This window comes from Cryptomeria japonica, chromosome 2 (assembly GCF_030272615.1).
Source record: "Cryptomeria japonica chromosome 2, Sugi_1.0, whole genome shotgun sequence".
Lineage (NCBI taxonomy): Eukaryota > Viridiplantae > Streptophyta > Pinopsida > Cupressales > Cupressaceae > Cryptomeria > Cryptomeria japonica.
In genome coordinates this window covers 417,359,119-417,386,740 of record NC_081406.1, presented here as the reverse complement: position 1 = coordinate 417,386,740, position 27,622 = coordinate 417,359,119, and the positions used below count along the sequence as shown (strand labels likewise).

At 37.0% G+C, this 27,622-nt stretch overlaps 1 protein-coding gene across 4 annotated transcripts in view; it reads right to left on the bottom strand.

The window, feature by feature from the left end:
- Nucleotides 1–27,622, bottom strand: part of LOC131062006 (uncharacterized) — a 334,716-nt gene that overhangs the window by 214,271 nt on the left and 92,823 nt on the right. For all 4 annotated transcript variants that reach the window (XM_059216662.1, XM_059216661.1, XM_059216660.1 and 1 more), the window contains exons 5-6: nt 14,261–14,352; nt 13,842–13,945 (exon numbers count right to left, since the gene is read on the bottom strand). In XM_059216662.1, the coding sequence (XP_059072645.1) occupies nt 13,842–13,945; nt 14,261–14,352 (196 nt within the window). The remainder of the gene's footprint in view (nt 1–13,841; nt 13,946–14,260; nt 14,353–27,622) is intronic.

The window sequence follows — 27,622 nt, the reverse complement described above, 5'->3', positions numbered from 1 at the left end:
GCAAGAAAGTCATCCACAACAAAAATCGCTCTGGTCCCTTCCTGAGGGACAGGAGCGAACTTAAGCATTTTGGTCCTTTGTTGACGTTTGATAATCTTCAATTTGTCTTCAACGGGTTCGATTGACCTCCTTTCTTGCCTTCGAACATAAAATTTGCTTGATCTTTGCCTAGATCGTACCTTATGAAGAATTTCGCTCTGGTCCTTCAGTGAGGGACAGGAGCGAATTTGACCCTCTAGGCAAAACTTCATCATCTCATTGTTTTTGATCAAGTCTGGATGCTCTATCATGCTCATTTCGTCCTTCACCATGCCTTTGATGTCTCGATTCGTCCAAACAAGGTCAGGAATGGCTCAACTAAGCATTTTCGCTCTGGTCCCTTGGTGAGGGACACGAGCGAAATTTGACTTGTCGCACTCTCGATCAGGACAATTTTAATGGAATATAACATTTAAGTATAAGTGACATTTCCTTCTATGTTTCTTCTTTCTTATACTTTAAGTTATATTCCATATATACTTTCAGGATGTTTGAGAGTGGTTTCAGACCTCCAGGAGTTATATTGCAAAATCTAGTTTTTGGAGGTTTTTTCAGTTTCCAGACTTAGTCAAATTCAGGATCAGGGCATTCCAGACTTAGCCAAATTTCAGGATCAGGACCTCACTCAAGCCGGACTTGCTACCCTGTTGATCTCCCCGACAGCACTTCAAGTTATATTCATTTGATAAAATGTACCTCTTTGGACCTTCTCACATCGTCAAGACGTTAAAATCTTGCAAGGACAAAGCAAAATTGGATTTGTAGCTCCGGTCCTTCACTGAGGGACAGGAGCGATTTTGCTCCTACAGGCCAAAATATCATGATTTTACACATTTTATCACTTCACAAGGCGAAAACAAATCATTTGAAATGCCTAGGATCAAAAATCAAAAAAGTCAAAATTTGGTCAAAATTACTCAATTGGACAAAATTCATGTTTCATCATCAACACTTAGACGAATTTAGACTCTGCGTCAACATTCCAATTGAAAATTAGACCATTCTGGCGAATTCATTTCATTCAAAATTTGCATTCTAGAAAAGGAAACTCAAAAGCTCTCAAAAGCGACTGGATTCTGGTCCGAAAAGACGGTAATTAAAACCCTAAGGCTTGACCCTAAATCCAGACAACTAACAAACTAACAAAACCCTAAAAAAAAGCAAAGCGAAAACGAACAAAACGAGCAAAAAACATGGGTCCCCATTTGCAATGGGGCGATGTGTGAAAACGTCACAACAAGATGCAAGTTTAAAATCACTTGTAAAGGGGAAATAAAATCCCTATAACAAGTTATAATTTACTTGCACACATGTAATAGGGGTTTAAAATCCCTATTACATGTAAAAATCATTAAAGTAGGGGTTTTTGGAAAGAATTACAAGTTTACTTGTAACTTAACCAAAAAATCCCTATTTTAACTGAAAAAGCCAAAAAACAACAAAAACAACAAAGGGGAAATAAAAAAGCAAATTACAAGTTTTATTTTCTCAATAAAGTGCACATGTAATAAGCTAAAAATTTCCCTACAAAGATCAAAACAATTGAAATCATTAAAACTTGCAGTTCGAGGAAAATTCTCCACCTGCAATCAGGGAGAAAAAACCAGAAATTGAAGGAAAGGCATAGCAAACGAACCCAGAATGCGACGAAATTCGAAACGTAGTTCGAGGATCGACCGAAGATTAAGCCAGTCCAAGGATTAGTCAAAATTATGCCTCGGGAAGCATGCCATAGAGTAAAAAAAATTATTTTTTCACAAAAATTTCATGTAATGGTCCTTCATTTTTGAAAACAAAAATGAGGACAACACTTAGTTAGCTTAGGTAGTTTCTATTTCTGACTTCAATTCACGATTGTTTTGTTTAGAAACATCGTCTTGTACTTTTCTATTTAAAGAAACTTCGTCTCCATTGTTTAAAAATATCGAATATTTTATATGTTATTAGAGCAAAATGATTCTTTGGCCAATTTCAGAAATTCGTGCTCTTTACCTGGATTTATTTTTTCCATAAGTTTTTTGGATACATTTTTATGAAAAAACTTGGGAATTTTTTCAAGGGTTTTGTTTAGAGGTTTTTGATCGATTTCCTTTTTTTTTAAATCGTGGCTGCACTACTCTTCTCTGTTGCGGACGAAGTTGTTTAGGGCCATTTTTCTACTACCCGCATGTTTTGCAAATTTTGTGTCGTATTTCTTTTCGGCGTGTCACTTTTCTGCAATTTATGGACGTTTTTGGACTACCCACTGTTGTCCTCATTTCTGTTTTCAAAAATGGACCATTACATAAAAAAATTGTCAAAAAATTAAAAAATTACTCTGAGGCACACTTCCCGAGGAAGAATTTTGCTTCACCCTTGGACTGGCTTAATCCTCAGTCCATCCTCGAACCACATTTGGAATTTCATCGCATTTTGGGTTTGTTTGCTATGTTTTTCCTTCAATTTCGGGTTTTTTCTCCCTAATTGCAGGTAGGAAATTTTCCTTAAGTTGCAAATTTTAGTTTTTCCTTTGTTTTAGTGTTGTAGGGAAATATTTACTTAATTACAAGTGCGCTTTATGAAAAATAAAACTTGTAACTTACTTTTTATTTCCCCCTTGTTGCTTTTTGTCTTTTAAGTCATTGCAGGAACTTTTTAGACATATTACAAGTGAACTTTAAATTATAAAGTTTAAATAAAACTTGTAATTCCTTTAAAAAGTTCCACTTAAGTGATTTTAAGTTATGGTAGGGGTTTTTCTCCTCCATTACAAGTTTTATAAAGTCACTTTAAGTTGTAATAGGGATTTTATTTCCCTATTACATGTTTCTTTTTTAAGTTGTTTTTGTGACTTGTAAAGGGAATTTTATTTTCCCTTTACTAGTCTTTTGTTGAGTTGTTTAAAACTTGTAATGGGAGTTTTATTTTCTTGTTACAAGTATTTTAAACTTCTTGTTTTCTCTCACAAACCCGATTTTTCCTTATGCATGAAAAAGTGACATTTTTAAACTTGCAAATGGGTTTTAGAAACCCAATTTCATGTGTTCTTTGCAATTTTAAACTTGTCATTCTTCCTCAAAAACCCGACCAGCAATATTGGAGGAATTTGTTGAATATTTCCAACGATTTTTGTGTTGAAATTCAAGGAGGAAGGCGTTTTGATTTCATGCCTATTTTCATGCATTTTGAAACTCCCTCCATGCCATTTGGAAGACATTATCGCTGTTTTTATGGCATGTTAACAGCAAAAACGTGTTTGAAAATACCACGATTTGCCTTTGAAATTTGCCACGAATCCATTGTTTCCTAAGTCGTTTTTGCTTCCTTCACCTAGGCGTTGGGGTTTGGATGGAGATTTGACCATTTATTATGCCATTTTGACAGTTGTTTTTGCTGCACATGGTATTTTGGAAAAACGTGGCTAGGGTTTGAATCTCCTCCTTGTATCTATTTAAAAGTTTCAATCTTCCATTTCAAGGATTTGCTTCTTGTATTTTGGAGGACGTTTTGATTGATCAAGGTATGTTTCTTTCCTTTCTTTTTTGTTTTTATTTCTTGTTTGTTTGGTTTTCCTTGGTCAATTTGTAAGTTTGTATATATGTTGGTTTTGCCTAAAATCGGTTTTGTGAGAGATTTTCCCCTTTGTTCCAAACTTGCAAGGCAATTTGTGAATTGCATTGTCTTTCCCCATTTTCCCTCTTTACTTGCATTAGGGATTTAAAAACCCGATTAAATGTAAGATGAAAATAGTTGTCTTCCCCTTTGGTTGGAAAATCTTAACCATCTTTTGGTGAAACTCCAAGTTTCTAAATTGGAAAATATTCATCCTTTCAAAATCGGCTTTTTAGAACCGGATTACATGTTGAAAGTTCTTCCCATTTTCATAAAGATGATCTTCCCAAAATCTTTTCATTTTCACTCATGTTCATTTCCATCATCCGTACATACCATTCCCACCATTTCATCCACTCGTTTCACACCTTCATTCATTTTTCCCATTTAAGGTCGTCACTTGCAGTTAGCCATCCAGAACCCGAAATTGGTTCAAAATGCACTCAAAAAACACTTGAAAATGAGTTTTAAAGGTCCAATTACAAGTGCAAACTTGTGTTTACCCATTACACATATGAAGTTGCATATTTGTTCTCCACAATTGCAAGTTAATGCTCTTGTTTTTCATGTAATGCAGCTTCCAAAACCCGAAATTTACTTGTGAGCCCATTTTTGCATCAATTTATCCCTTCCCTTGTCAATTCGGTTTGCACACACGACCTACCAAATCAATAGATTAAGGCATGGGCCTTATTGTGCAAGCAGATTTCAAGATTGGAGGATGATACAAAGAAGAGATACAACAACAATTCATGGTTGAGAGCACAGAATGCTTTCAAGGCAAAGATTGTCATGACATGAAAAGAGGAAGGCGGCCCTTTCCCTCTTGAAAAGCTAGTACTACCCCAAGCAAGAAGATAAGGATGCAAGTTCCCGTTCCGTTTCAAGATGTCTTTACCAATCCAGAATACTTCAAGTTCTAGCATCCTGAAGCAACATGAAGATCATCACAGACAAAGGATGATGCAGTTAGAGTCGTGTCTTTAGACACATGGAATAGTTTTAGTTATGCATTTGTAATTTTGTTTTGACAAGTTACATGTAAAAAATCACTTTGTAATTGCAAGTTAACTCATCACTTGCACTTTTGTAATTACATGTAAAGCACCTACAAGTTGTGTTCAATTAGGACTGTAGTTGGAATAAGTCATAGTTAGTTATTGAATAAGTCTTGGTGGTTGGGAGAATTTTTCAAGTTAGTTAGGATCCTCCCACCTTTTTCTCAAGGCTCCTCTCTTATAAATACTAAGGGGGTCTATTGTAATTGATATCTTTTGGCAGTGCAACAAAATTCTGCCAATTTGTATGTGCACTCTAAGACTTTGAGCTTAGATGTAAATCAGATTGCTTTCAATAAAAAAGGCAAGTTGTGTTGAGACTTTGCGCCAATTCAAGTTGTTATGTGACAACATTTTTTGGAGTTGACTGTGAGTTTTGTTCTATTGTAAAAGAGGGATTTAAATTCAATCTTGCAGACTTTGAGTTGCTAATTGTATTTAGAGTTACATGTTTGGTTTTCAGATTTGATCTTGCAGACTTTGAGTTGCTTATCATATTTGAAGCTAGTTTGGAAAGCTCAAGAGGGAAGATAGCTTGTAGACTTTGTGTTACTTCTATTTTTTAGGCTTGTGCATATAAGGTGAACTGCATCATGTAGTTAGACTTTGAGCTGCTACATATTGTGCTTAGTTAGCAGAAAATCATCTAAAAAGTTTGATAGGAGAATAAATAGTTGAAGACTTTGAGCTTTCTTTCTGTTTTCCCGTCCCGGGGAAGTGACGGAGGTCTTTGTGCCTTCATGGAAACTTTGCTTCCCTTTATGTTCCAAAAATCCTACAAAAAAGTCTCATTTCTGTATTTGCTGTTATTTATTTCCAATTGCGATTACTTTTCTGTGAAGAGAAAAGAGTATAATTTTTCTTGAAAGAAGAAGAAAGATTGTTGTCCCACCCATATTAGATTAGTTTAGTTTGTACATAGGGGGAGCCTTCCCTAAATTAGGAGAGTATCATACTCACACATTATGGCTGAAACCACAATTTTGCATATTCCCCAAGTGTACAAAATTTTCAACCAACACTCGCGACGACATTTTTTTGAGCGATTTTCTAAAGCACACAAGGGTTTCACTTCTCATCGCGATTTTCTATTGGTTAGGTTTTTGTGGCAGCACAAATGATTTTCTGGGCGTCGCAATTCTGGGCGGCCTTTCCGTGTCAGATCTGTGTTTTTTTGGATGCAACGGTGCATTTTTTTCCTCACACGTTTGCAATCCATGCGATGGAGTTCTTACGGTGTGATTTTCGTGTCTTCCATAGCCGCATGACCTTACATTCTTTGCGGGCTCCTGTGCATGGTGGTGGCATGTTTTTGACGATGGGTCTTTTCTCTTTGTTTTTTTTTGGGCAGCGACCTCAAGTTTTATTTCCCGCGTAAAGTTTGTTTTGCACCCAAAGTTTTCAGATACAAGGGCTTTCTATAATTTTCTACAACCGCGGCCTAAGGTTTTCTTTTGCATCACGGGTGTTTTGTGATGATTGTGATGGGTGTATTCTGTCCGATGTGTTTTCTTCTATCGCACTATGAAAGTTTTAAAACAATTTTTTCCCTTACAAAAAATTATTTTGGGTTTATAATTTTTTCACTTAAAAATTATTGGTGGGTTTTTTAATAATTTTTTTCCCTTAAAAATTCTGGGAGGCTTTCATAATTTTTGTCCATAAAAAATTATTGTGGATTTTGTGCGATTTTTTGCCTTAAAAATTGTTTTGTTAAAGGGTTTTACCGTTGTTCCTCAAAAACTAAGTTTTGTATTTTGATTCGTGTCTCAGATTTTGTGTCTTGGGTTTTGATCAATTTTTCACCTCAAAAATCATGTTCGGTTTTGATCGATTTTTCTCCTCAAAAATTGTGTCTGGTCATCTGCAATTCGCGATGTTTGCGTGGGATTATGGGTTTTGCCTGATTTTATCCTCAAAAATCATGGGTTCAAATGTTCCTATCGTAGGTTTTTACCGTTTTTTTCTGAAAAAACCATGCTTTGTAATCTTCAGTTTCTGAGTTTGGCATTTTTTTCCTCAAACGTTGTGGCTTCTTGCAGTTTGTTTTGGGGTGTCGTGCTCATCTACAAAAGTTTGTGGCTGTTTTTTCTAAGCAGTGAAGGGTTTGTCGATTTTTTTCTCAAAATTATGGTTTGGGTTTATGCGGTTGTTCTTGGTGTCTCTAGCTATAGGGAGGGACAACTTTGTTACCCAATGACAAGTTGGATAATTTGTGGTGATATCCAGAAGTTTTGTAGATTCTGGGAGGGTCAATGGCAGGCTCATGTTGCAGAACGTTCTGAGAAGAAGGGGGCAACCTTCTCTATTTTTTTTCTTGATAGTTAGAACGATGACCATTAAGAGAGGGTATTAAAATAATGTAATGTTCCTAATGGTCATCTAGTTATCTTAGTTAACTTAGGTAGTTTATATTTCTATTTCTAGCTTCAGTTCACGATTGTTTCGTTTAGAAACATCGTCTTGTACTTGACTATTTAAGGAGACTTTGTAATGTCCCTTCCTTAGGCATCTCAAATTTTTGTGGAGGTTGACCTACTATTTAGGGTCTCGTAGGTCAGTAGGGTGGTTTGGGACCCAACCTGGGTTGTGGGGCTCAGCTGGGAGCTTCACAGACCTTTCAGTTTGAAGTTTGGGAGTTATATCTATAATTAAAATTGTCATTCTAATGTTGGCCTTATGTGAATAGTGAAAAGTGAATAGTAACTGAAAAACATTAGATGAATAGTAAAAAGTGTCCCCCATCCTAGTAACTTAAGTTGTTTTTAAAGGGGGAGCCAAGTTCTCAATGAGAAAATAGACCCTCAAACTTATTTTATGTTTTTAAAGGCCAAATAGTAACTCTCAAATAGATCGAACATCTTGGGAGAGGTTATAAAAGCAACTTTCTCATCTTATCTCATTCTTATGACTTCAAAATTGAGAACAGCAACAGGCTTAAGGGTTTAAGCAGCTTGGAGGTTCAAAGAATGCAAACTTCTGGAAGAATTCGGAGATTTGGACGAAAACCCACCTCTCCCAATGTCAGGTTTCAACAGTTTCTAGATTCAGGGTGAAGTTGGCAGCCTTCTTTTGAGTTTAGAGTGCAGATTTATTAGTTGGAGGGCAGATTTCCTTCAGTTATTAGCAGGGCAGACCTTCTAGAGGTCAATTTCATCCATTTCCAGCTTATTCTCCACTAGCCGCTCCATTTTGGAAAGAAGGGCATCAAACCCTAGGGTGTATTTAGGGTTTTTAGTAAATTATTGGAGCTGATTTCTATATTCCATCAGCTGGAAATTTATATGAGACTTACGGGATCATGTTAATGGTATGTGCATCACTCTTTTAAGCAAAAGAAAGTTTCCTTGATTGCCTTCTTTACGTGTTATGCATTATACTAGTTTAAATCAGCAATTTCTTTCATATAGAATTCAAGAATCTTTCATAAACATCAAAAAGCAATCAAAACAAGAAATATCAATTAAAACCCTTCCAACATACGCTGGCCAAAGACTTATCAGCAAACAAACAGTTGCGCATAACATCAAATTTTGGGGCAGACTTGAAAAAATTGGGTTAGGGATCTTTTAGACTTCGTCTCCATTGTTTAATAATATCGAAAATTTTAATAACACCACTAATCCTAGCTTAATCCACCCCTGCATTAAACCTAGTTTAAGCCCTTTGACGCTATACAATTTTACTATATATATTTTTTTAACATTTAAAATATATAAAAACATATATAATTTTGTCGGTTGAAAATTTTGTACATCTAGGAAGATGTTGCAAAATTGTGGTTTCAACTACAGAGTGTGAGTTAAAAACTCTCCTAATTTAAGGGAAGGCTCCCCCTTTTCTACTATTACTAACTAAACACTAATCTAACTAGGGTGGGACAACATCTTTTTCTCTTTTATCAGAAAAGATGATATTCTTATCTCTTCCTAGAAAAGAAACAGCAGTTAAAGAAACAAATTCAGCAACTTAAAGAACTTTAACAATTACAAGAATGTTTATACAAAAAGGAAGTGAAGTCTTTGTGAAAGCTCAAAGTCTTTCGTTGCTTCGTCGAGACGAGAAAATAAAAACAAAGCTCAAAGTCTTTACTTTTCGGTATCATATCTACCTTTCCAAAATGATTTAAATAAGAACAACGTACAACATATAACAGCACAAAGTCTGCTGATATGGTGCACTACTGAACTAATTCAAATGAGAACCACAAGCACAAAGTCTTGCAAAACTTAACTACAATAATTTGACCCTTAATACTTGTAGCACAAAGTCTACAAGAAATCAGATCAAAGCACCTTTCAACAATCTCGTTAGAATCTCAAGCAAATGCAGACCAAACTTCAAGAAATCAAATTGAGAAAGTTCAAGGAGAGGAAAGATTTTGATTATCGAGGGATGAAGGACAAAATCAAGAGGGCCTTCACTCATGTTCATCACATCCAAGATATATGGGTTGATCTTCACACTGAAGAAGATATCAGAAGAATGGATTACAGAAGGCTCACCTTGGAGCAAATAGTAGATCTTGATTTGACCAAGATCCCAAAAGGAATGCTGGATGATGGAAAGATCCTTGATCTGGAGTACATAGAACAAAGAGTTGTTAAAGCGCCTCTTCCTTCTCCTCAATGGTCAAAGAAGGAATGTGATTCTATCTTTGATAGATTTCAGCCCATTCTTGCAAACACCAATTCTTGGCTGAAGAACAATAATGTCAAGACCATAAAGATTAAAGGTGGAGCAGAAGGTGATTCAGCTAGACCTGTTGGGCGAAGGTCTGAGGTCAGGATCAAGTCCAAAGAAGGTGCCTCCTCTTCTGGCACTAGAATCAAGTTGAGGGTTAGCAGGGCTTTGGCTATTCCTCCACCAGAAGTGTCACTCAAAGGGAAGGAGAAACCACAAGTGCAAATACAGGTTATTGATGCTAACAATGATACTCATGAGGAGAATACAGTAGAATCACCTCCTATAGGCTCGGATTCTCCTCATACAGCCCTTCCCCAATTATCATCGGATGTACCCATGTCTCCAATTGATACGGATGTGGATTCTTTCTCCACCGTTCATGTGGAACAAAGTACATCTACCTGTGCTAGCATAGAAGTACCTGTTGAGACTTCTCACGGTGGCTTGAAGAATGTCTTCGATGTGAATCCCTCGTATGCCATCTTGTGCAATGTTTCTTTTCCTAAGGTTGATACTTCTGCTATGAGTTTTGATAAGTTCATGACAGAAGTAAGTCATGATTTGTCCTCCGAACGGACGCTTGTTGTTGTTCAGACAAAGGCTCCTCCTAGAGTGATAGTTGTGGTATAGATTAAGCCTGTTTCTTCAGAAACCATGGTTGCAATCTCATATGAGAACTCATTAGAACTACCCCCTTGGTTGAGTTCAATCACACCCAAAAGAAAGAAGCAAGAGATCTCTCCAAACATATTTGATTTTCAGCAGATCAGGAGACCAAAGGCAAGGGTCAGTAAGAAAGTGAAGACAGTTTCACACGTGGTGGTAGATAGCAATAAAATGAAATATGCAGAAGTGGGCCTCTAGTTGATAAACCACCAAAAGAAATGCAGCTGTCAAACTACAGGCTCACGAGGGTGGAACTTGGGAAACAGACACATTCTGGTCTCATGCATGATGCCCAAGATTCAGTAGCTTCGCTGGTCCAAAGCTACGATGAGCTGCTAGCAAAGAAGAATGTGCTCAAAGGGAAGAATTCACAACTCATCACGATGATCCAAAAGATCACAAATACTTCAAAGCAGGTTGATCCTTTGACCTCCTCCACATCTGAAGAATCTATAAAACAATTGGAGAAAGCTGCTCAAAAGGCTAAGGCAGTTGATTCTTGGGTGGATCAGCTGATTAATCAGGGTACTCAAGTGGTGAAGAAAGCATTGCACGTGCTGAGCAATGTAAGAGAAGCAAAGGTAAAGCTAAATTAGACCTTGGAAACTTTCAACCAAAGTCTCATTTCAATTGAGAAAGAATTGAAGATTTGGCATGAGATGGACCGAATCAAACTGGAAATTTTGTGCAGCAATATGGTAATTCCAAACAGAGATAGATACATAGAATTTGAAGAGCTCATGACAAATAAGTCATTGGTCATCAAAGACGTGCAAGTCACCCTTGAAATGAGTGATGAAGCTGAGCAGGATATCATCTCCAGTTTTGACAAAATATCTTGCAAAATCTTAAGTCGTGATGGAGAGATGCTCACTGAAAATTTGATTCTTGCAGACTTAGTGTCGAGTCTTCGTCGGGAGTTGGAATCGGAGCAATTTGTTGTAGCTTCGATCCACAAGTTCGTGAATTTCCAAGTATTCTTTCATAAGATGCACACCACTCTTCAAAAACACAGAGAGGCAACAGTTAGATATTCTGATGTCATCATTAAGACTGTTGCAGTGGCCAGGGATACAGCAGTTATGGATCCTGATGAGTTGCAGAAATCTATCAACAGTTTCCAATCCCTCATGGCCAGAGATGGAAAAGAATAAAAGTGTCTTTCAACACTTACTTTTTGTATAAGCATTTTGTTTTCGACAAATTACATGTAATGTCAGGATCATGATTGCAAGTGAACTTTCACTTGTAACTTTGTAAATTGTAATTACATGTGAACAAATTACAAGTTGGTTAGCAATAGAACTGTAATTTGAATAAGCCAGTTAGTTAGTTTGTTGTGGAAAAAGTCTTCGTTAGTTAGACTTCTCCCATATTTTGCTCTCAGCCCCTCTCCTATATATACGTGAGGGTGCCCTATGTCATTTTATCTTTTTGGCAAGCAAGAAAACTCTGCAAAATTTTGCACTCATAGAGACTTTGAGCTTTATAATTGTAAATTGTTTTCTCTCAAGTAATATCAAAGAGTTTGGAATTTCAGACTTTGTGTTGAAGCCATACTTTGTGTCCATTGTGTTCTTATGTTATATTGGGACATTTATTTGTACTTGCTTGAAGTTGTGAGAAGTTATTGAGAAGACCTTCACTCTAAATATCTGCAAACTTTGTGCTGCAAATATTGAAGGTTGAATTAGTTTAGTTTTTTATTAGAATCTAAGAAGAGTTGCAAGACTTTGTGCTTGTAGTAATTCCCATTTAAAGTGACTTGAAGGTGCATCATATGTTGAAATTAGCCTTTCAGATTAATATAAGAACCCAGAAATCAGAATTAGCTCCTAATTAAATTGTTTGCTGATAAATAGAGATAAACAAAATGAACACAGAGACACAAATACCCTGGGAAAACCTTCCTCTTGGAGGAAAAACCCAGCAACAACAGATCCTCAGATCTGATTATGTTATAGTGAATTGTAAGTACAATAACAACCCAACTAGGGCACAATTATTAGCTGAAAACAAACTTATCTCATAACAACAGATTTGTGTGTGATTCAAGGGCTTCAACTTGTTTGCTATCTTTGCAGTAGACTGTAGTATTTCGCACTATAGCAGAAGTATTTCGCAGCACCAAAAATGATGATTCTTTCCCTTCAATTGAATGCGCATATATATGAGGCATTGCCTTATTTTGGTCTGACCTTAGGTCGACCATTTATTGTTTTGGCGCCAACATAAAATGCAAATAAGCCCACACGTTACATTAAGGTGTGTGTTTCACACGTTTCATGTGGAGGAATACATAATGTGTTGCGTGTGAACATTTATGGGTCCACACGTTAGGAAATGGTCCTATCATAAAACAACGTATGGTTATTGGGCTCAGCCCATTACAAATGAACAATACATAACTAATTCACACGCCACATAGTAACAATGGGTCCAGCCCTATTACTTAGTTGAATTCTAATGTTGCCTTCGGCAATCAGAATTCAACTTTTATTTTTCTACCTAGTTACAAAAACCAACAGCGTACTTGTAGACTTTGCACTGCAATATGTTGTGCGTTGTTCTTATTGCATCATTCTGAAAAGGGTAAATAGGATTTTAGAAACTCAAGACTTTGTGCTTGGTTGCTGCTTTCTCATCCCAGAGGAGGTGACGGAAATCTTTTTGCTTTCAGGATACTTCATTTCCTTTCTTGGTTTTGTTTAAAAGTAGTTGTTATTATTCCTTCAAAATTGTTGTTTCTTTTCTATGAAGAGAAAAGAACATAATCTTTTCTGAGAAAAAAAGGAAAGGTTGTTGTCCTATCCATATTAGATTAAATTAGTTTTAGTTAAGTGTTAGAAAAGAGGGAGCCTTCCCTAAATTAGGAGAGAGTTTATACTCACGTGTTGTGGCTGAAACCACAATTTTGCACATCCTCCCGGGTGTACAAAATTTTCAACCAACAAAATTAAATAGTTACATTCCTCTTAAGGATTCTACCCTAGGAGGCTTGATGCAACCATCCCACTTTTCCCTATTGTGCAATTGGGACAAATCACAAAAGAAATGTCTATCCATTACCTTAGTTCTTGAGTAGAAACACATATCAGAATGTGCAGAAAAATTACCTGTATCTTCTCATACTATCATTCTTTAAAAGTTCCATGCAATACCAATGCAACCATAGAGGCATCCCTTGGAAATCTTCACCAAACAGTTAACTAAGGAATCTCTTCACCAAGGCAAAAAAGATTTAGAAATCATAAATGCTAAAGAAGGTAGGAAGTTACAAAATTATATTAATACCCACGAATGACCAATCTACATGAATGGTCAAGAGTATCAAAAGCAGCTCTAACAACTGAAAACAATAGATAAATATTATGGTGGAAAAAAATCCTCAAACTACGAAACATTAAAACCAAATATGAAAGTGATACTTAAACTGGCATATCATACAAAATTGCGGATATAAAATCAATGTAATAAAATGATCTTGTATGGGAGCTATAAGAAAGGGCATCCTCCATGTCTAGCTCCAAAAGGCTAGTTTAACAATGCCCTAGAACAATCATGTAATATTTCATTCCAGAGGGAGTGCTTAATGCATCTGTTGCACACCATTAAAGGAAAAGAAGTAAAATATTTGAAATGTTAAAGGTACTCTCATTACATATCAGGAAAGAAATGGTTCTACGGTCTACCACTGGTCTAGTGATATTTTTATATGATAAATAGGGCACTCCTTAGTTGTGATTCCATTCATCTGTTAACATGAACTGTTCACCAAAGCATATATCAAAGAAAGATTACCTTGTACTATGTGTACAGGAATATGATAGGGCATCCGAGAAATTTCTCCCTTTTCTTTCTTATATTTGACAACAGCAACATTTCCTAGGTCATCCCCAAGATACCTGTATTGAAAATCATTACTTTAACCTTCTATTTGAACATGGTCACATTTGTCAAAGACAATGATAATATAATTCATAGAAGAAAGTAATCACGCTGACTAGATTGACAAAATTATAGATGCTACTGAGGACATAATGATTCTAGAGGGTAGTTGTCCAAACTTCAAAAGCATTCCACTTAGCCAGATTGGAAAATGTACTATACATTATCAATTGAACAAAAAGTTAAATACAATACCCAAAGTGTAAAATAATTAAAAAGAAATTGAACCAAAACAGAGATTTATTTAACAAGATAACAAATACACATCATACATGCAAGAAGTTCCCTGAATAACAGTAAATGCAGTGATGTTTGATTCCCACTGGATATAACATGCCAATGCTCGTCTATTCAAATCCCATACCTGCCAAGAATCGCAAAACAAAAATCATTTAACCAAATGCCTTATAAATCTTAAATGTGACACCATCCTGCAAGAAAGAAAATCAAAAGTAATATAGGTGACATCATTATGATATAAAACATTTTATAGTTAGACAGAAGTGGTTACTGCATAATCCCCATAATCTATATCAGAAATAGCAACGATTATCCACCTTATTGCAGATCTGAATTCTTGATTGACATACAGTGATTACGATTATCCAAGATATTCATTTGCAAGCGATATATCATATAGTGATCAAGATCGTCATATTATAAGAGGTATTGATTGTATATCCTAAAGAAAAACATTTATAAGCAGATCATAATATATCATTTTTATACTAAGTGGTAGCAATTATCATCAATATAAGTTTATAAACAATATTTAGAGTCTTTGATTGGAAAGAAGTCTCGTGTAATTGATTTTGTGAGTTGATAATCCCTAATTCCTAAGAATTTACATAAGGGGACATTAAATTGGAGCAATAATTTGAAGTTAATTATTTTATACATAAGTAACAAAACCTATAGAAATTTCTTCTAAAGAAAGATGACTTCCAAGATGTTGAAATTGAAAAGCTAGTAAGCTAGATTCATAAATGGAGACTAAAACTAGGTTGAGAGGTGTTTAAATAATTTAGAATCAATAGAGAACTGATTCCCACAATTAAAGTCAGAAAATCAGATGTGTAAACAAACCCTAGTGTTGGAAGAAATTTAGGAGAGAAACCTTATACCATAGTTTGAAATTTGTTGGTTGAAAATTTTGTACACTTGGGTAAATATACGAAATTGTGGCTTCACCTATAGTGTGTGAGTATGGTACTCTCCTAATTAAGGGAAGGCTCCCCCTATCTATATAATACTAAAACTAAAATAGGATGGAACAGCAGCCTTTCTTATTTTCTCAAGAAAGCCAATATCCTTTTCTATCCACAGAAAAGTGATAGCAATTTAACGTAAAACAGCAGTAACAACTTTTTGAAATGAAATGAGAGAAAGGAAATGAAGTTTCCTGAAAACTCAAAGACTTCCGTCACTTCTTTCGAGACGGGACAGCAATATCAAGCTCAAAGACTTGAATATATGAAGTCCTATCTACCATTTTCTATGTTAATAATATCAAGAACAAATTATAGCAGCATAAAGTCTGACATATCTTATTCTCTTTTACACAAAACAGTAAGAACTACTATAAGCTCAAAGACTCACAACTATTTCTTATCACAAAATCTATTTCTAATTTCTTTCAAGAACAAGTGTAAGCACAAAGTCTTACAGCTCTTCCTAAAATAATGTTTACTCTAATCTATATTAACCACCAATACTTGCAGCACAAAGACTACAAATCAAATTTGATTAAGCTCTCTAAGAAACACTTGCAAGAAAGATAATATGGAACACAAACTCAAGAATGTAGCACAAAGACTCAAAACTTGAGCAATCTTCTTCTATTCCTTTCAATTCTTCAATTTACACAAAAGCTCAAAGACTTCTTTGCTGCAAATTTGGCAGAGTTTTTGCTTGGTTTATAAAAGATAAAAATTACAATAGACCCTCTCAAGTATTTATAGGAGAGGAGTCTTGAGAAAAAGGTGGGAGGATCCTAACTAACTTGAGAAATTCTCTCAACCACCAAGACTTATTCAATAACTAACTATGACTTGTTCAAAGTCACAAGTCCTGTTCTAAATTGACTTGTAACTCGTCTACTTGTAATTACAAAAGCACAAGTAATGACTTAACTTGCAATTTACAAAATGTTTTTACAAGTAAACATGTCAAAAGAGAAACTACAACTAAGAGATTACAATTCTGAAAAAATGTAACTAAGTGTCAAAAAACACTTAGGTTGCAACATGTGAAGACATGAATCCTTTGAACTTCTGGATGATCATTTGCAGCTCATCAGGATTCAATTCATGGGTATTCTTTGTCACGATCATGGTTTTCACAATAACATCGCTACAACGAAGGATTGTGGCATTATTCTTCTCAAAGGAAGACTGAATTTCCTACAAGAAGACTTGATGGGCAACCAAAGCTTGGATAGATGCAGCTGAAAATGGTTCACTCCTCCACTCATGATGAATCTTCAACTGTAGATCTGAGAGAACCCTTTCTTTTGATAATAATTCCACAATGTGATCCATGATATTGCAAGAAGCTTTCTCACAACGAGAAACAATATCCTGACATACTTCCAATCGCAGTCTCATAGAACCATTAATGTCTTCAACAAGTGACTTGAGAACAAGGGCTTTGTTCTCCAAGAGCTCCTAGTATTCTAGATATACAACCCTCGAAGGAATAACTTGATGTTCTAGAAGAACACTCAACTTTTGTTGAGGAATCTTGAGCCATGTTGTCAAGCTATCTTCCACCTTTTCCAAGTTCTGTTTGAAAGCGTCAGAAACTTAGTTCAATTGTTCCTCAATGGTCTTCAATTTGAGCATCAATTGAAAAACCTCCTTCAAGACCTGTGCACATAAATCATGAAGTTGATCCACCCAAGATTCCAATGCTTGTACCTTTTGAACAGCTCTCTCAACTCCTTGAATTGATTCTTGTGAGCGGAAGAACTTGAAGGATTGCTCCCTCCACTAGCAGATTTAGTGATCCTTTGAACAGCTGTAACAAGTTGCCTATTCTCCTCTTCTAGCTTGTCTTTCTTTGCTAGAAGCTCGTCATATCGTTGTACTAGTGAAGCTACGGACTGTTGGGCATCATGCTTGACCACTTCATGCGTTTGCTTACCCAATTCTACCCTTGTGACCCTGTAATCAGCAGCTTGCATTTCCTCATGTGGCTTGTCTACAAGAGGATCGACAATTTCAGCCACCTTCATCTTGTTACTGTCAATTGTTACCCTTGAGATCGTCTTGGCTCTTTTAGCAACCTTGGGTCTTGATTGCCTAAGTTGCTGATAATCAAAGACATCAGGAGAAATTTCTTGCTTCTTTCTCTTCGGAGTGAAAGAACTAAGCCATGGAGGTAAAGCCATTAGTTCTCCTTCAAGGGTAGCTGAAAGTAGAGGAGAAGTAGTTTCTATTTCAACAATCGTGGTCATCCTGGGGGAAGCATCTGTGTGGATAGCAACCATTGTTTGCTCAGTAACCAAAGGACATGAGGATTGTCTCATAAACTCCTCAAAGCCGGAAGTAGAGGTATCAATCTCTGACAACTGAATACATGCAAGAGTATCCTCGAAGATTTCCAACAAACTCTATTGTTGATAATCAAGAGGTGGCTCAACTGCTGAAATGGGAATGGCATCCTGAGGAGACTCATCCACTATTGTAGGAACATCATGAATAATGGAGGAAGCATCCACATCTGTGTCAGGAGGAGACAAAGGTAGTACAATGGGGATTGAGGAAGGAACCTCATGAGGTGACTCCGAAGTTAGTGACTTAGAAGCATCATCTAAATGTTGTCCTTCTTCTGGATCTTCAGGATCAATCACATGAATGTGAAGCTAGGATTTCTCCTTCCCACGAACCGTCGCCTCTTCAGGAGGAATTACCATCACCCGACTAACTCGCAACTTGATTCTTGTGCCCGAAGATGATGCACCTTCCTTGTTATCTATCTGGATTTCAGATTTGCATCCGAGGGGTCCTGTAGAATCATCTTCTCTTCCAAGCTTGATCTTCATGAGTCTAACACCATTAGCTTTGAGCCAAGTGTTGGTGTTAGCTAGGATAGGCTGAAATCTCTCAAGAATGGAAGTGCATTCTTTATGTGACCATTGAATTAAAGGAAGTGGGGCTTCATCAACTCTTCGTGAAACATATTTTGGATCAAGCACATTCCCATCATCAATCATTCCTTGCGGAATGTTCATCAGGTTCAAATCAATAATCTGCTCAAAGGTGAGCCTACAATAATCCATCTTATGAACCTCCTTTTCTATATGAATATCCAACCATATATCCTCTATGCGATGCACATGTATGAAGGACTTTTTAATTCTCTCCTTCATACCTCGGTAATCAAAATCAGCTCGACTTAAACCTTTTGAGTTTTATCTCCTGCATTTCGGTCTCCATAGCTTTGGCTTTGGTGGATGTAACAAGGGAATACCGGCCAGTCTTCAATGGGTTAGTTGTAGAAATCCCCATGCCAACCTTATGCTTGACAAATTGATGTGCATAAACCGCCATGATCTGTCTTCCCAACTCCATAAGAATAATCTTATCAGTTAAGTATCTAGGGAGCATGTATGGTTGCTCACTGTAACATCCAACTCTCATGTAAGTGAAAGTCGGGAATTGAAGGAACAAGCAACAATATTCATTCACTCTTTCCCATCCCTCATCTGATACTCTTCTACTCTTTAGAGTCTTGTCAAACTGACACATGAAATAACCAAAGAATGCATCCTGAACCTTCCTGAAATTTAATTTGTTGGGTCCCAAAAGCAGTTAATCATAGTTCTCCCACACAGGTATAAGCGAGCGATCACCATTGGTAAAAAGACCAGGGAAATATCTAAGTGATGTTGCTAAATACACCAAGTATGAGTTCATATAGAATGTCATGGTAGTAGGGGTTGCTGCAAGTTGTTCACACAAAGCGTCACTAATAATTTTTGCCCATGAAATGTGATGAGACTGCCTTATGAACATGATAAACTGATACATCTAGGGCTCAAAAACATTAGAATGCTCTAGTCCCAACATCCTGCTGAGAAGAGTAATGATGTCTCCAATTTCTCACTTCAAGTCACAACGGTACAACTTAGCCCACCGTGTGAAAGCAGAACGTGGCTCATGGATCCACCTGTTAATGTGACGTTTGCAATCTTTTTCTCTCTTGACATAATAATCAGCTACACTATCTTTGGAAATCTCCATATACACAGGTGTTGATGGTATTCTGAAAACTTTGTCAATAGTATCCACATCAAGACGGATTATTGCCTCCCCATCATCATTTCTGATAGTTCTTGTCTCTTTATCAAAATGGTGAGCACAAGCAAGAACAAACTCATATTCTAGGGAAGCCACCGGAAAAGAAGAAGCAAGGTGAATGTGGTTGTCCAACAGTCGCTGCATATTACTATCTTGCGGATCCTCCACCCTTTTGATGAAATTTGACATGTCAACATGCCCTATTTCCGTATCCTTGATATGATCCATGGTAGAGGAAACTTGTGAAGGAGAAACCTCATTCTGCTACTTATCAAATTTATATTTCATCTTCTTTGGAACGGAGGATGATAGTAAATCTGACATTGAAGAACAACCTGGTATGCTGCGATGAAGACTTAAGAGTATCAAAGCAACATCAAGATCAGCTGCAACTATCATCTTCTCTTCTTCAAATGGGAAAAACTCTAACTCTTACACTTGACAACTTTGTGAGAGGAAGATGAGGAATAAATGGGGATGCTTGAAACTTGGCTTTTGACCAATTTCAGATCTTGGAGAATGTTTTACAAGTATACAAGTGGGGAAAAACAAATGTGCAATCGAACTTCTGAAACCTGAATGCAAGTGTACTTGTAAAAAGGAAAATGAAGAAGTGAGTGAAAAATGAGATTTTGACATGCGTGAAATGGCAGGAACGGTAGGTACGGATGATGGTAATGAGTATGGATGAAAATGGAAAGATTTTGGGAAGATCAACTTCAAGAAAATGGGAAGAACTTTCAACTTGTAATCCGGTTTTAAAAACCCGATTTTGAAAGGATGAGTTTTTTTTAACTTAGAAACTTGGAATTTCACCAAATAATGGTTAAGGTTTTTCAACCAAAGGGGAAGATCAATTATTTTCAGCTTACTTGCAATCGGGTTTTTAAATCCCAAATGCAAGTAAAGAGGAAAAATGGGGAAAGACAATGCAATTTCACAAATTGCTTTGCAAACTTGGAACAAAGGGGGAAATCTCTCACAAAACCGATTTTAGGCAAGAACTAACAAAACTAACATATACAAATTGACCAAGGAAATCAAAAGAAACCAAAAACAAGAAATGAAAAGAAAGAAGAAAGGAAAATAACATACCTTGATCAATCAAAACGTCCTCCAAGAAGCAAGAAGCAATCCTTGAAAGAGAAGATTGAAACTCTTAAATAGACATCAAAAAGGCGATCCAAAACCTAGCCATGTTTTTCAAAAACGCCTTATGCAGCAAAAACAGCTATCAAAATGGCATGAGAATTGGTCAAATCTTCATCCAAACTCCCCACCTAGGCAAGACAAGCAAAAACGACTGAGGAAGAGGATTCGTGGCAAAATTCCGAAGGCAAATCATGGTATTTCTACAACATGTGTTGTTGTTTCAACACCTTATAACCAGCAAATGAATCTACCAAATGGCGTGAAAAGAGTTCTAAGATGCATGAAAATAGGCACGAAGCCAAAATGCCTTCCTCCTCCTAAGATTTCTCCACAAAAATCGATTGAAACTTTCAACAAAATCATCCAATATTGCTGATCAGGTTCTTGAGGAGAAATGACAAGTTTAAAATGCATGTAAAAGGGAAAATAAAATTCCTTTTACAAGTCACAAAAACAACTTAAAAATAAAACTTGTAATAGGGAAATAAAATCCCTATTACAACTTAAAGTGACTTTATTAAACTTGTAATGGAGGAGAAAAAACCCCTATCATAACTTAAAATCGCCTATGTGGAACTTTTTAAAGGAATTACAAGTTTTATTTAAACTCTATAATTTAAAGTTCACTTGTAAAATGTCCAAAAAGTTCTTGCAATGACAAAAAAGCCAAAAAGCAACAAGGGGAAAATAAAAAGTAAGTTACAAGTTCTATTTTTCATAAAGTGCACTTGTAATTAACTTAAAATTTCCCTACAAACACTAAAACAAAGAAAAACATAAAACTTGCAACTTAAGGAAAATTTTCCACCTGCAGTCAAGAAGAAAAAACCCAAAATTGAAGGAAAAACACAGCAAACGAACTCAGAATGCGATGAAAGTTGAAATGTGGTTTGAGGATGGACTGAAGATTAGTCCAATCCAAAGGTAAGCTGAAATTTTGCCTCGAGAAGCGTTCCATAGAGTAAAATTTTCATTTTTAGACAAAAAATTTATGTAATAGTCCATTTTTTAAAACAAAAAATGAGGACAACAAAATTAAAGACTCAAAAAGATTATAAACACTAATTTGAAAATGAGATAGTGAATTTATAATGGAGAAGATTGTTGAATTTTTGTGTATGATATTTGACACGTGTTGGATCAATCATGTCAATATTGTGAATTTGGAAAATGTGCAATTTCTTCATATATCTATTTCACTTGGTGAAGCACCTAGGGGTTTTGGACATTTTATTTGCTGGTCATTGCTGTAGTAGACCTTTATTTCATCAAATCAGCAAATGGGTATGTTGGAAATAGATATGTAAAGTCATTTTATGATCTGGGTTGCTCTTACATTTGATGGGTTTTGTAAAATCAGATCAGAAATTAATTCTGGAAATTTTCAGCTAATTGTATTTTTGAGTTTCTTTAATTTTCTTGGTTGTTCATTTATTATAAAGTACTTTATTATCTGCACTTAATTTGGCAACTCAAATCCGTTGCTAAAACACTCAAAAAAAGAAAAAACAAACAAAAAATCAAAGCACAAATAGGGCTGCATACTGCAGTAGGACCATTGTGACCTAGGACAAAGATCATTGTCTAATACTTCTGCAAAAATATAACAATCAGATTAACAAGATCAGCAAGCAATACGCATTCCAATCCCCAAACAACAAATCGCACTCCTAGCATAGCATTGAGCATTGACCACTAGTAGTTTTTTATCAGATCAGTCCATCAATTGATAGCAGTTGACAGATTGCAATCTTATTAAGCATTCAAAATCTTGTTATAATTAATACTTGGATCATATTTGTCAATCCTTTAGGTGTATATGTGTGCATCTTCATATGTGAGATTTATGCTTCAATGTATACCATTGCGTTAGAGAATAGATATGTATATTGTCTGAAATCCACCTTGCGAGAGGAAGGACCTGAAGTGTAAGAGAAGGCCGGCGAGCGGGTTTGTAAGTAGGCTGTCCTAGAAGGACCATTGGAGACTAGGTCAAAGAGCACACTTACAGAATCAAGTAAACCCTTACAACCTCTACCCAACTCCACAAGATGGCAATTGACAGTAGGTAGACAAGACATGGTTGGGGAAAGCGTGTACAAGCCACCAAGCAAGAGGGTTGTGGTAGACATCCACTCATACGGTTGGTGTAGAAATGGCTTCGGGCGGACCCATCATGTCTCCTTCCCCCAATGTTTTTATACTCTATGAATACAATGTGTCTTGACTAACCCTAGTGATTAACTTTATGTATGTATGTATCTATATATGTATATGTATATGTATATGCACATTACAAATGGTATAAGAACATTGTTCTTGCCAGCCTGCGGGACAAACGTACTTAACTGCCATACAATTAGTGTTAACTATTCTTAAAAAGAGTAAAATCAAATAGGCCAAAATTGCACTCCTATATGTGTGTGCCTTTCAAATATATGCTTCATGCCTTGTGTGTATCTATGTATATTGCTTCATGTTGTTGGCATTGTGTTGCCATTGATGTCAACCGGTATAGGATGGCAACCACTAGGGAGATTGATGAGCATTGTCGGCATTGATGAATACCGGAAATGGTGCCATTGATGTCATCTAGCATAGCAGGTCACCGGTAAGGGAGAGAAGGATAGCTAGCATATTGACCATTGGAGTCACCGGTACACAAGATACTGTTGACATGTGTTGAAGACATAAGGACTGCAAACCGGTAAGTGACATGTTGGCAGTGCATGGTTGTCACCAACAAGAGAGCAAGATGTTGGGTGGTTGATTGTGATGAAGAGGGGGAATGTTACCTAAATCACATCAACACTGAAGGAGAAGTTTGTGCAGGCCACCGCATGCTGTGTGGATGAGAAACAGTAGGACTCCCACCAGATAAAGATGCAGTCACCACTTGCAGAGATGACTGACAGTAAATGTGCCCAACCGATTCACATGTGCCTAATTGAAGATATGCTGCTCAAACAGGGAAGCCACATTGGTGCATTGCAAGATGCAGATGACAAGGATCCACTCCCACCGGTAAGTGGAGCTTATCTCCTATTATGCATGGAATGCATCGTAGTCCTCCGAGATAAGACTGAGCAGAGTCAAGGAACTCAGCATCTGAAGAAAAGAGCTCGCAGGGAAGGTTAAACCGGTGAAAGGGTTTAACAAGTGGCTTAACCGGCAAGAACAGATAAACCAGAAAACTGCAAAGTGAGTTGCAGAGGTAGGAACCGACAGTGTTCATGCCAACTAGAAGGTAGTGGAGAGTGAAGCAACTGCATGTGTACGAGAGAAGATCTTGCAAGTAGTTTGAGCAGAAGAAGACAAATGGAGATTGGTGAAGGTTGATGACATGATGTCATCAAGGTATTTACCAGTAAGTATGTCTACCGGTAATGCTGACAAAGTGCAGATGCAGAAGGCTCCCATCTGATGAAGGTGATCATGAGGTAGGTTGGCATGTGTGCTAACCGGTTTAGATGCTCCACCAGAAGAGAAGCAAAGTGCAAGGTTGAAGGCAGACCTGTTAGGGTATAACCGACAGGGTTTCTGAACCGGTAGATGAACCCGGTTGTGTGGTTGGTCGGTGATCTGGTCAGATCGACATAGTGAGCCAAGGTGGATGTCGACAAAGGTGCCACGTGAAGTTGAAGTGGCATGCATGCACAAATCGGTGAAAGTGTTGTCAGTGAGGTAGGTGGTGACAGGCCGACATTAATGTCGATGGTGTGTTTGATGGGTCAAAGAGCAGAAGAGTGCGGCTCGAGACTGATCAGAGGACAGAGATTTGATTTGATGACTTCATGATCGAGGCTGAGTGTCTAGGTGTTGATCAGGGTAGGTGAAGCTATCTGCATGATTGCTTCATAGGTGTTTGACAAGTGTAGACCGAAGAAGGTGCCATGTTTGCCAAATAGGGCAAACATGTTCTAAACGCAACAGAATTGGCGGAGTCTGATTGATCCGTTGCAGGCGGTCGATCTCTGGAAGGAGATCTGATTGGAATTGGTCTGCCTCGAGGTCGATGAAAAAACCCTAGCGAGACAAAAATTTGAATGCCGGTAATGGCGGGAAAACTCAAGTATAAATATGTCGACTTATGACAGAAGGGATTGATGATGCTGCAAGCCGAGTGATGAAGGATAGAGAGTGAAAGAGCAGCAAAGAGTCAACCAATCAGAGAGTTCGTTGAAGATCACAGTGACTGTGTACTCAAGAGAGAACCTGTGAGAAAAGTGCAACCGGCGGGGGTAAAGCAACCGGCAGACTATCGTTCAGCCTGGCAGTGGTGTGAACTTGTGTGCAAGTGAAGTAACCGGCAAAGGAAAAAGAGAAGAGTGATCCTGCAGAGAAGAAACAGAGAAGATCAGAGCAGGGGTTAAACCGGCAAGTGAAGTAACCGGCAAGTTGTGAACCGGTAGTGAACAAAGAGCACTGTACAGGCAGAGAAGAAGCATGGGCTGAACCGGTAAGGTTGCAGCAAAGAAGAAAGATTGCAGAGGTTAGAGAACTCATTTGTAACCGGGAGATTACTTTTGCATTTATTATATGATATTGTAATCACTGAGTTGGAGCTCGATGAAGGGGTTGGTGCTCCTTGGGTTGGTGCCCTAAATGTTGTAACCGAATGTTTCATTGTGAGGCTAGATTGGAGCAGTAGTTTCCAGTAGCATTTCTCACTGAGGTTTTTCCCATCTTGGGTTTTCCTCGTACATCTGGTGTTATGTGATGTCCCTTTTATTTGTGATCACATTTGTGTTAGTCTCCCATCTAACCAATATGTCTCCTTTATGTTAGATCTATTAACCGGTATACACACATAAGATAGAAAAGGGAAAAGTTTGGAAATCACTGATTCACCCCTGGTATCAGAGCGTAGGTTCCCGATTGATAAGCTTTCTCTAGCTTGGTTAGATTCTGGTATTTGAACACAATGGTTTGTTTAGTGTCAATCCCTACTCCAGTTTTTGTGTAGTGTCCCTACTAGTTAGAGAGCATTGTCCTGCAAAACAGATTGTTAGAATACAACAAATATATATATATATAACTAATCTAACTTGCAATTCAACTTTAAAATACTTAATTAACACTAATCACAATTCTTATCTAATAAAAAGGATACAAATGCCATACGGAGATATGTCCTTAGGCGGCTGTGAAGCTCGCCTTCTTGGAACCCATCTTGGTTCCAAGCCATCCAGGAGATCGAAGGTGAATTCGATTCTTGTCTTGGATGTAACTTCTTACACCCAAGCCATCCAGGAAATCAAAGCTTAATTCGATTCATGTCTTGGATGTAACTACTTACACCCAAGCCATCCAGGAAATCGAAGGTTAATTCGATTCCTGTCTTGGGTGTAATTTCTTACACCCAAGCCATCCAAGGAAGACCATATGTCAAGTCCTTGCCTTGGATGATGCATCTCACCATCCAAGTCTACCAGAGGGGACCAGCCAGATTCGTCTCTTCTTGGATGAACTTTGTCAACCAAGCCATACATATATGCATATAGATATTCAGTATATACTGCCTACCAGGGATTATCATAATCCCTCCATTAGGCTAAGGGAATTTCCTCCCTGTAGCCTCCATCATACAATCACATTTATATTACATTTTACAATTTATTATTATTTTCCATTCCATAATCAACATTTACATGTTTCTAACTTAACATGTATTCCATAACATATATTTAGAAAACATCCATTATCATATATTCACATTTATTTATTAACGTATATTCCTAACTATTCATTAATATGTATTCATTAACCTATATTTTCAATATCCATTAATTATATTCATTAACATATATATTAAAATATTCATTCATTACTTACCTGTTCGTAACCCGCAGCAGTGGTTTCCAGTTCCTATTTCTTCCCTTGTTGTTCGCAGTCTACTCCTTTTCCAGACCTCCTTTCTAATCTCTTTTCCCATGTGAGACCTCTGATATATGTGCTTTAAATGTATTCACACCACACGTACCACATTCTTCACATTATTATTCATACCACATCTGCATACTCCACACTCTAATATATATATATATATATATATATATATATATATATTACTTCTTGTTGACGTGTATTTTGTACACTATCAAACACAGAATAAAATACCTAAAGGTACCTTATCCTCTCTTGAGTAAAGCCTCTGATTGCTGAAGATATCGCGAAAAAGGATCAATCAGGATGACTTCAAGGTTCTTGTATGTAGGGTCTCTACGTGTGGATAAGCTCTTTGTGGTATGATGTGATTTGCTGGAATCACAAGGGGACTTACATTTGATGCCTGAACTTCTGATTTGCTTTGAATATTGCTGGAACACAGGATTTTCACTAGCTTAGATTTGAAAAAAGGAAAAAAGACGAGGGCGAGGAGAGGATCTAATCCTAACACTAAGAATGTAAGAGCAATGAATGATCTTTGATGAAATTCTAACTAAGTCTTGTTTTGACATCATAGGAACATCTCCACAAGGTTAGTGCGATCTTCGAAGGAAAGCTTTATGATGTTCAAATCATCACTGCAGGCATAGACACCATCAGGTTGATGCATATTGATGAAGAAGCGACAATTGAAGTTAAGCTTAAGCTGAATGATTCCAGTTGACTACGCAAGGCAAGTCTGCAATCAACAAACTGCTAGTAGTATGGATATACGAATTTCACCATCAATCAAGCACATTTCTTCCACTCATCTAATCATAAAATCAAACATGAGAAGTATAAAGACCATGCAAATTGTCAAATCGACCCATAAATTTCACCATTTCTTCAATGAAGTTACAAGTCTTTTACAACAACATCTTGGCAACAATCTTTGCCTTCTCTCTCTACTCTACTCTAATTGCTATTCTCTCTCTATCTTCTAACTGCTTCCAACTATTCCTAACTATTCTAACTATTGCTAATTACCTTTACAAAATGAAATGCCAGGGCTTATATAGTGCCCTCAATACAATTCGATGGCTTAGATCAATTCGAGATCAATGGCCAAGATTTTACAATGAAAACCCTAATTAGGGTTTGTTACAACCATTACATAACATTTAATGCTTGACCAATGATAAAATTGTATTGCTTGGACACATGTCCTCTCTAGAAAATTCGACCAATGAATAGCCGAGGTAGGTACATAGAAGTTTGTGCCACCTTCCATGAGTTAGGTACATTGAA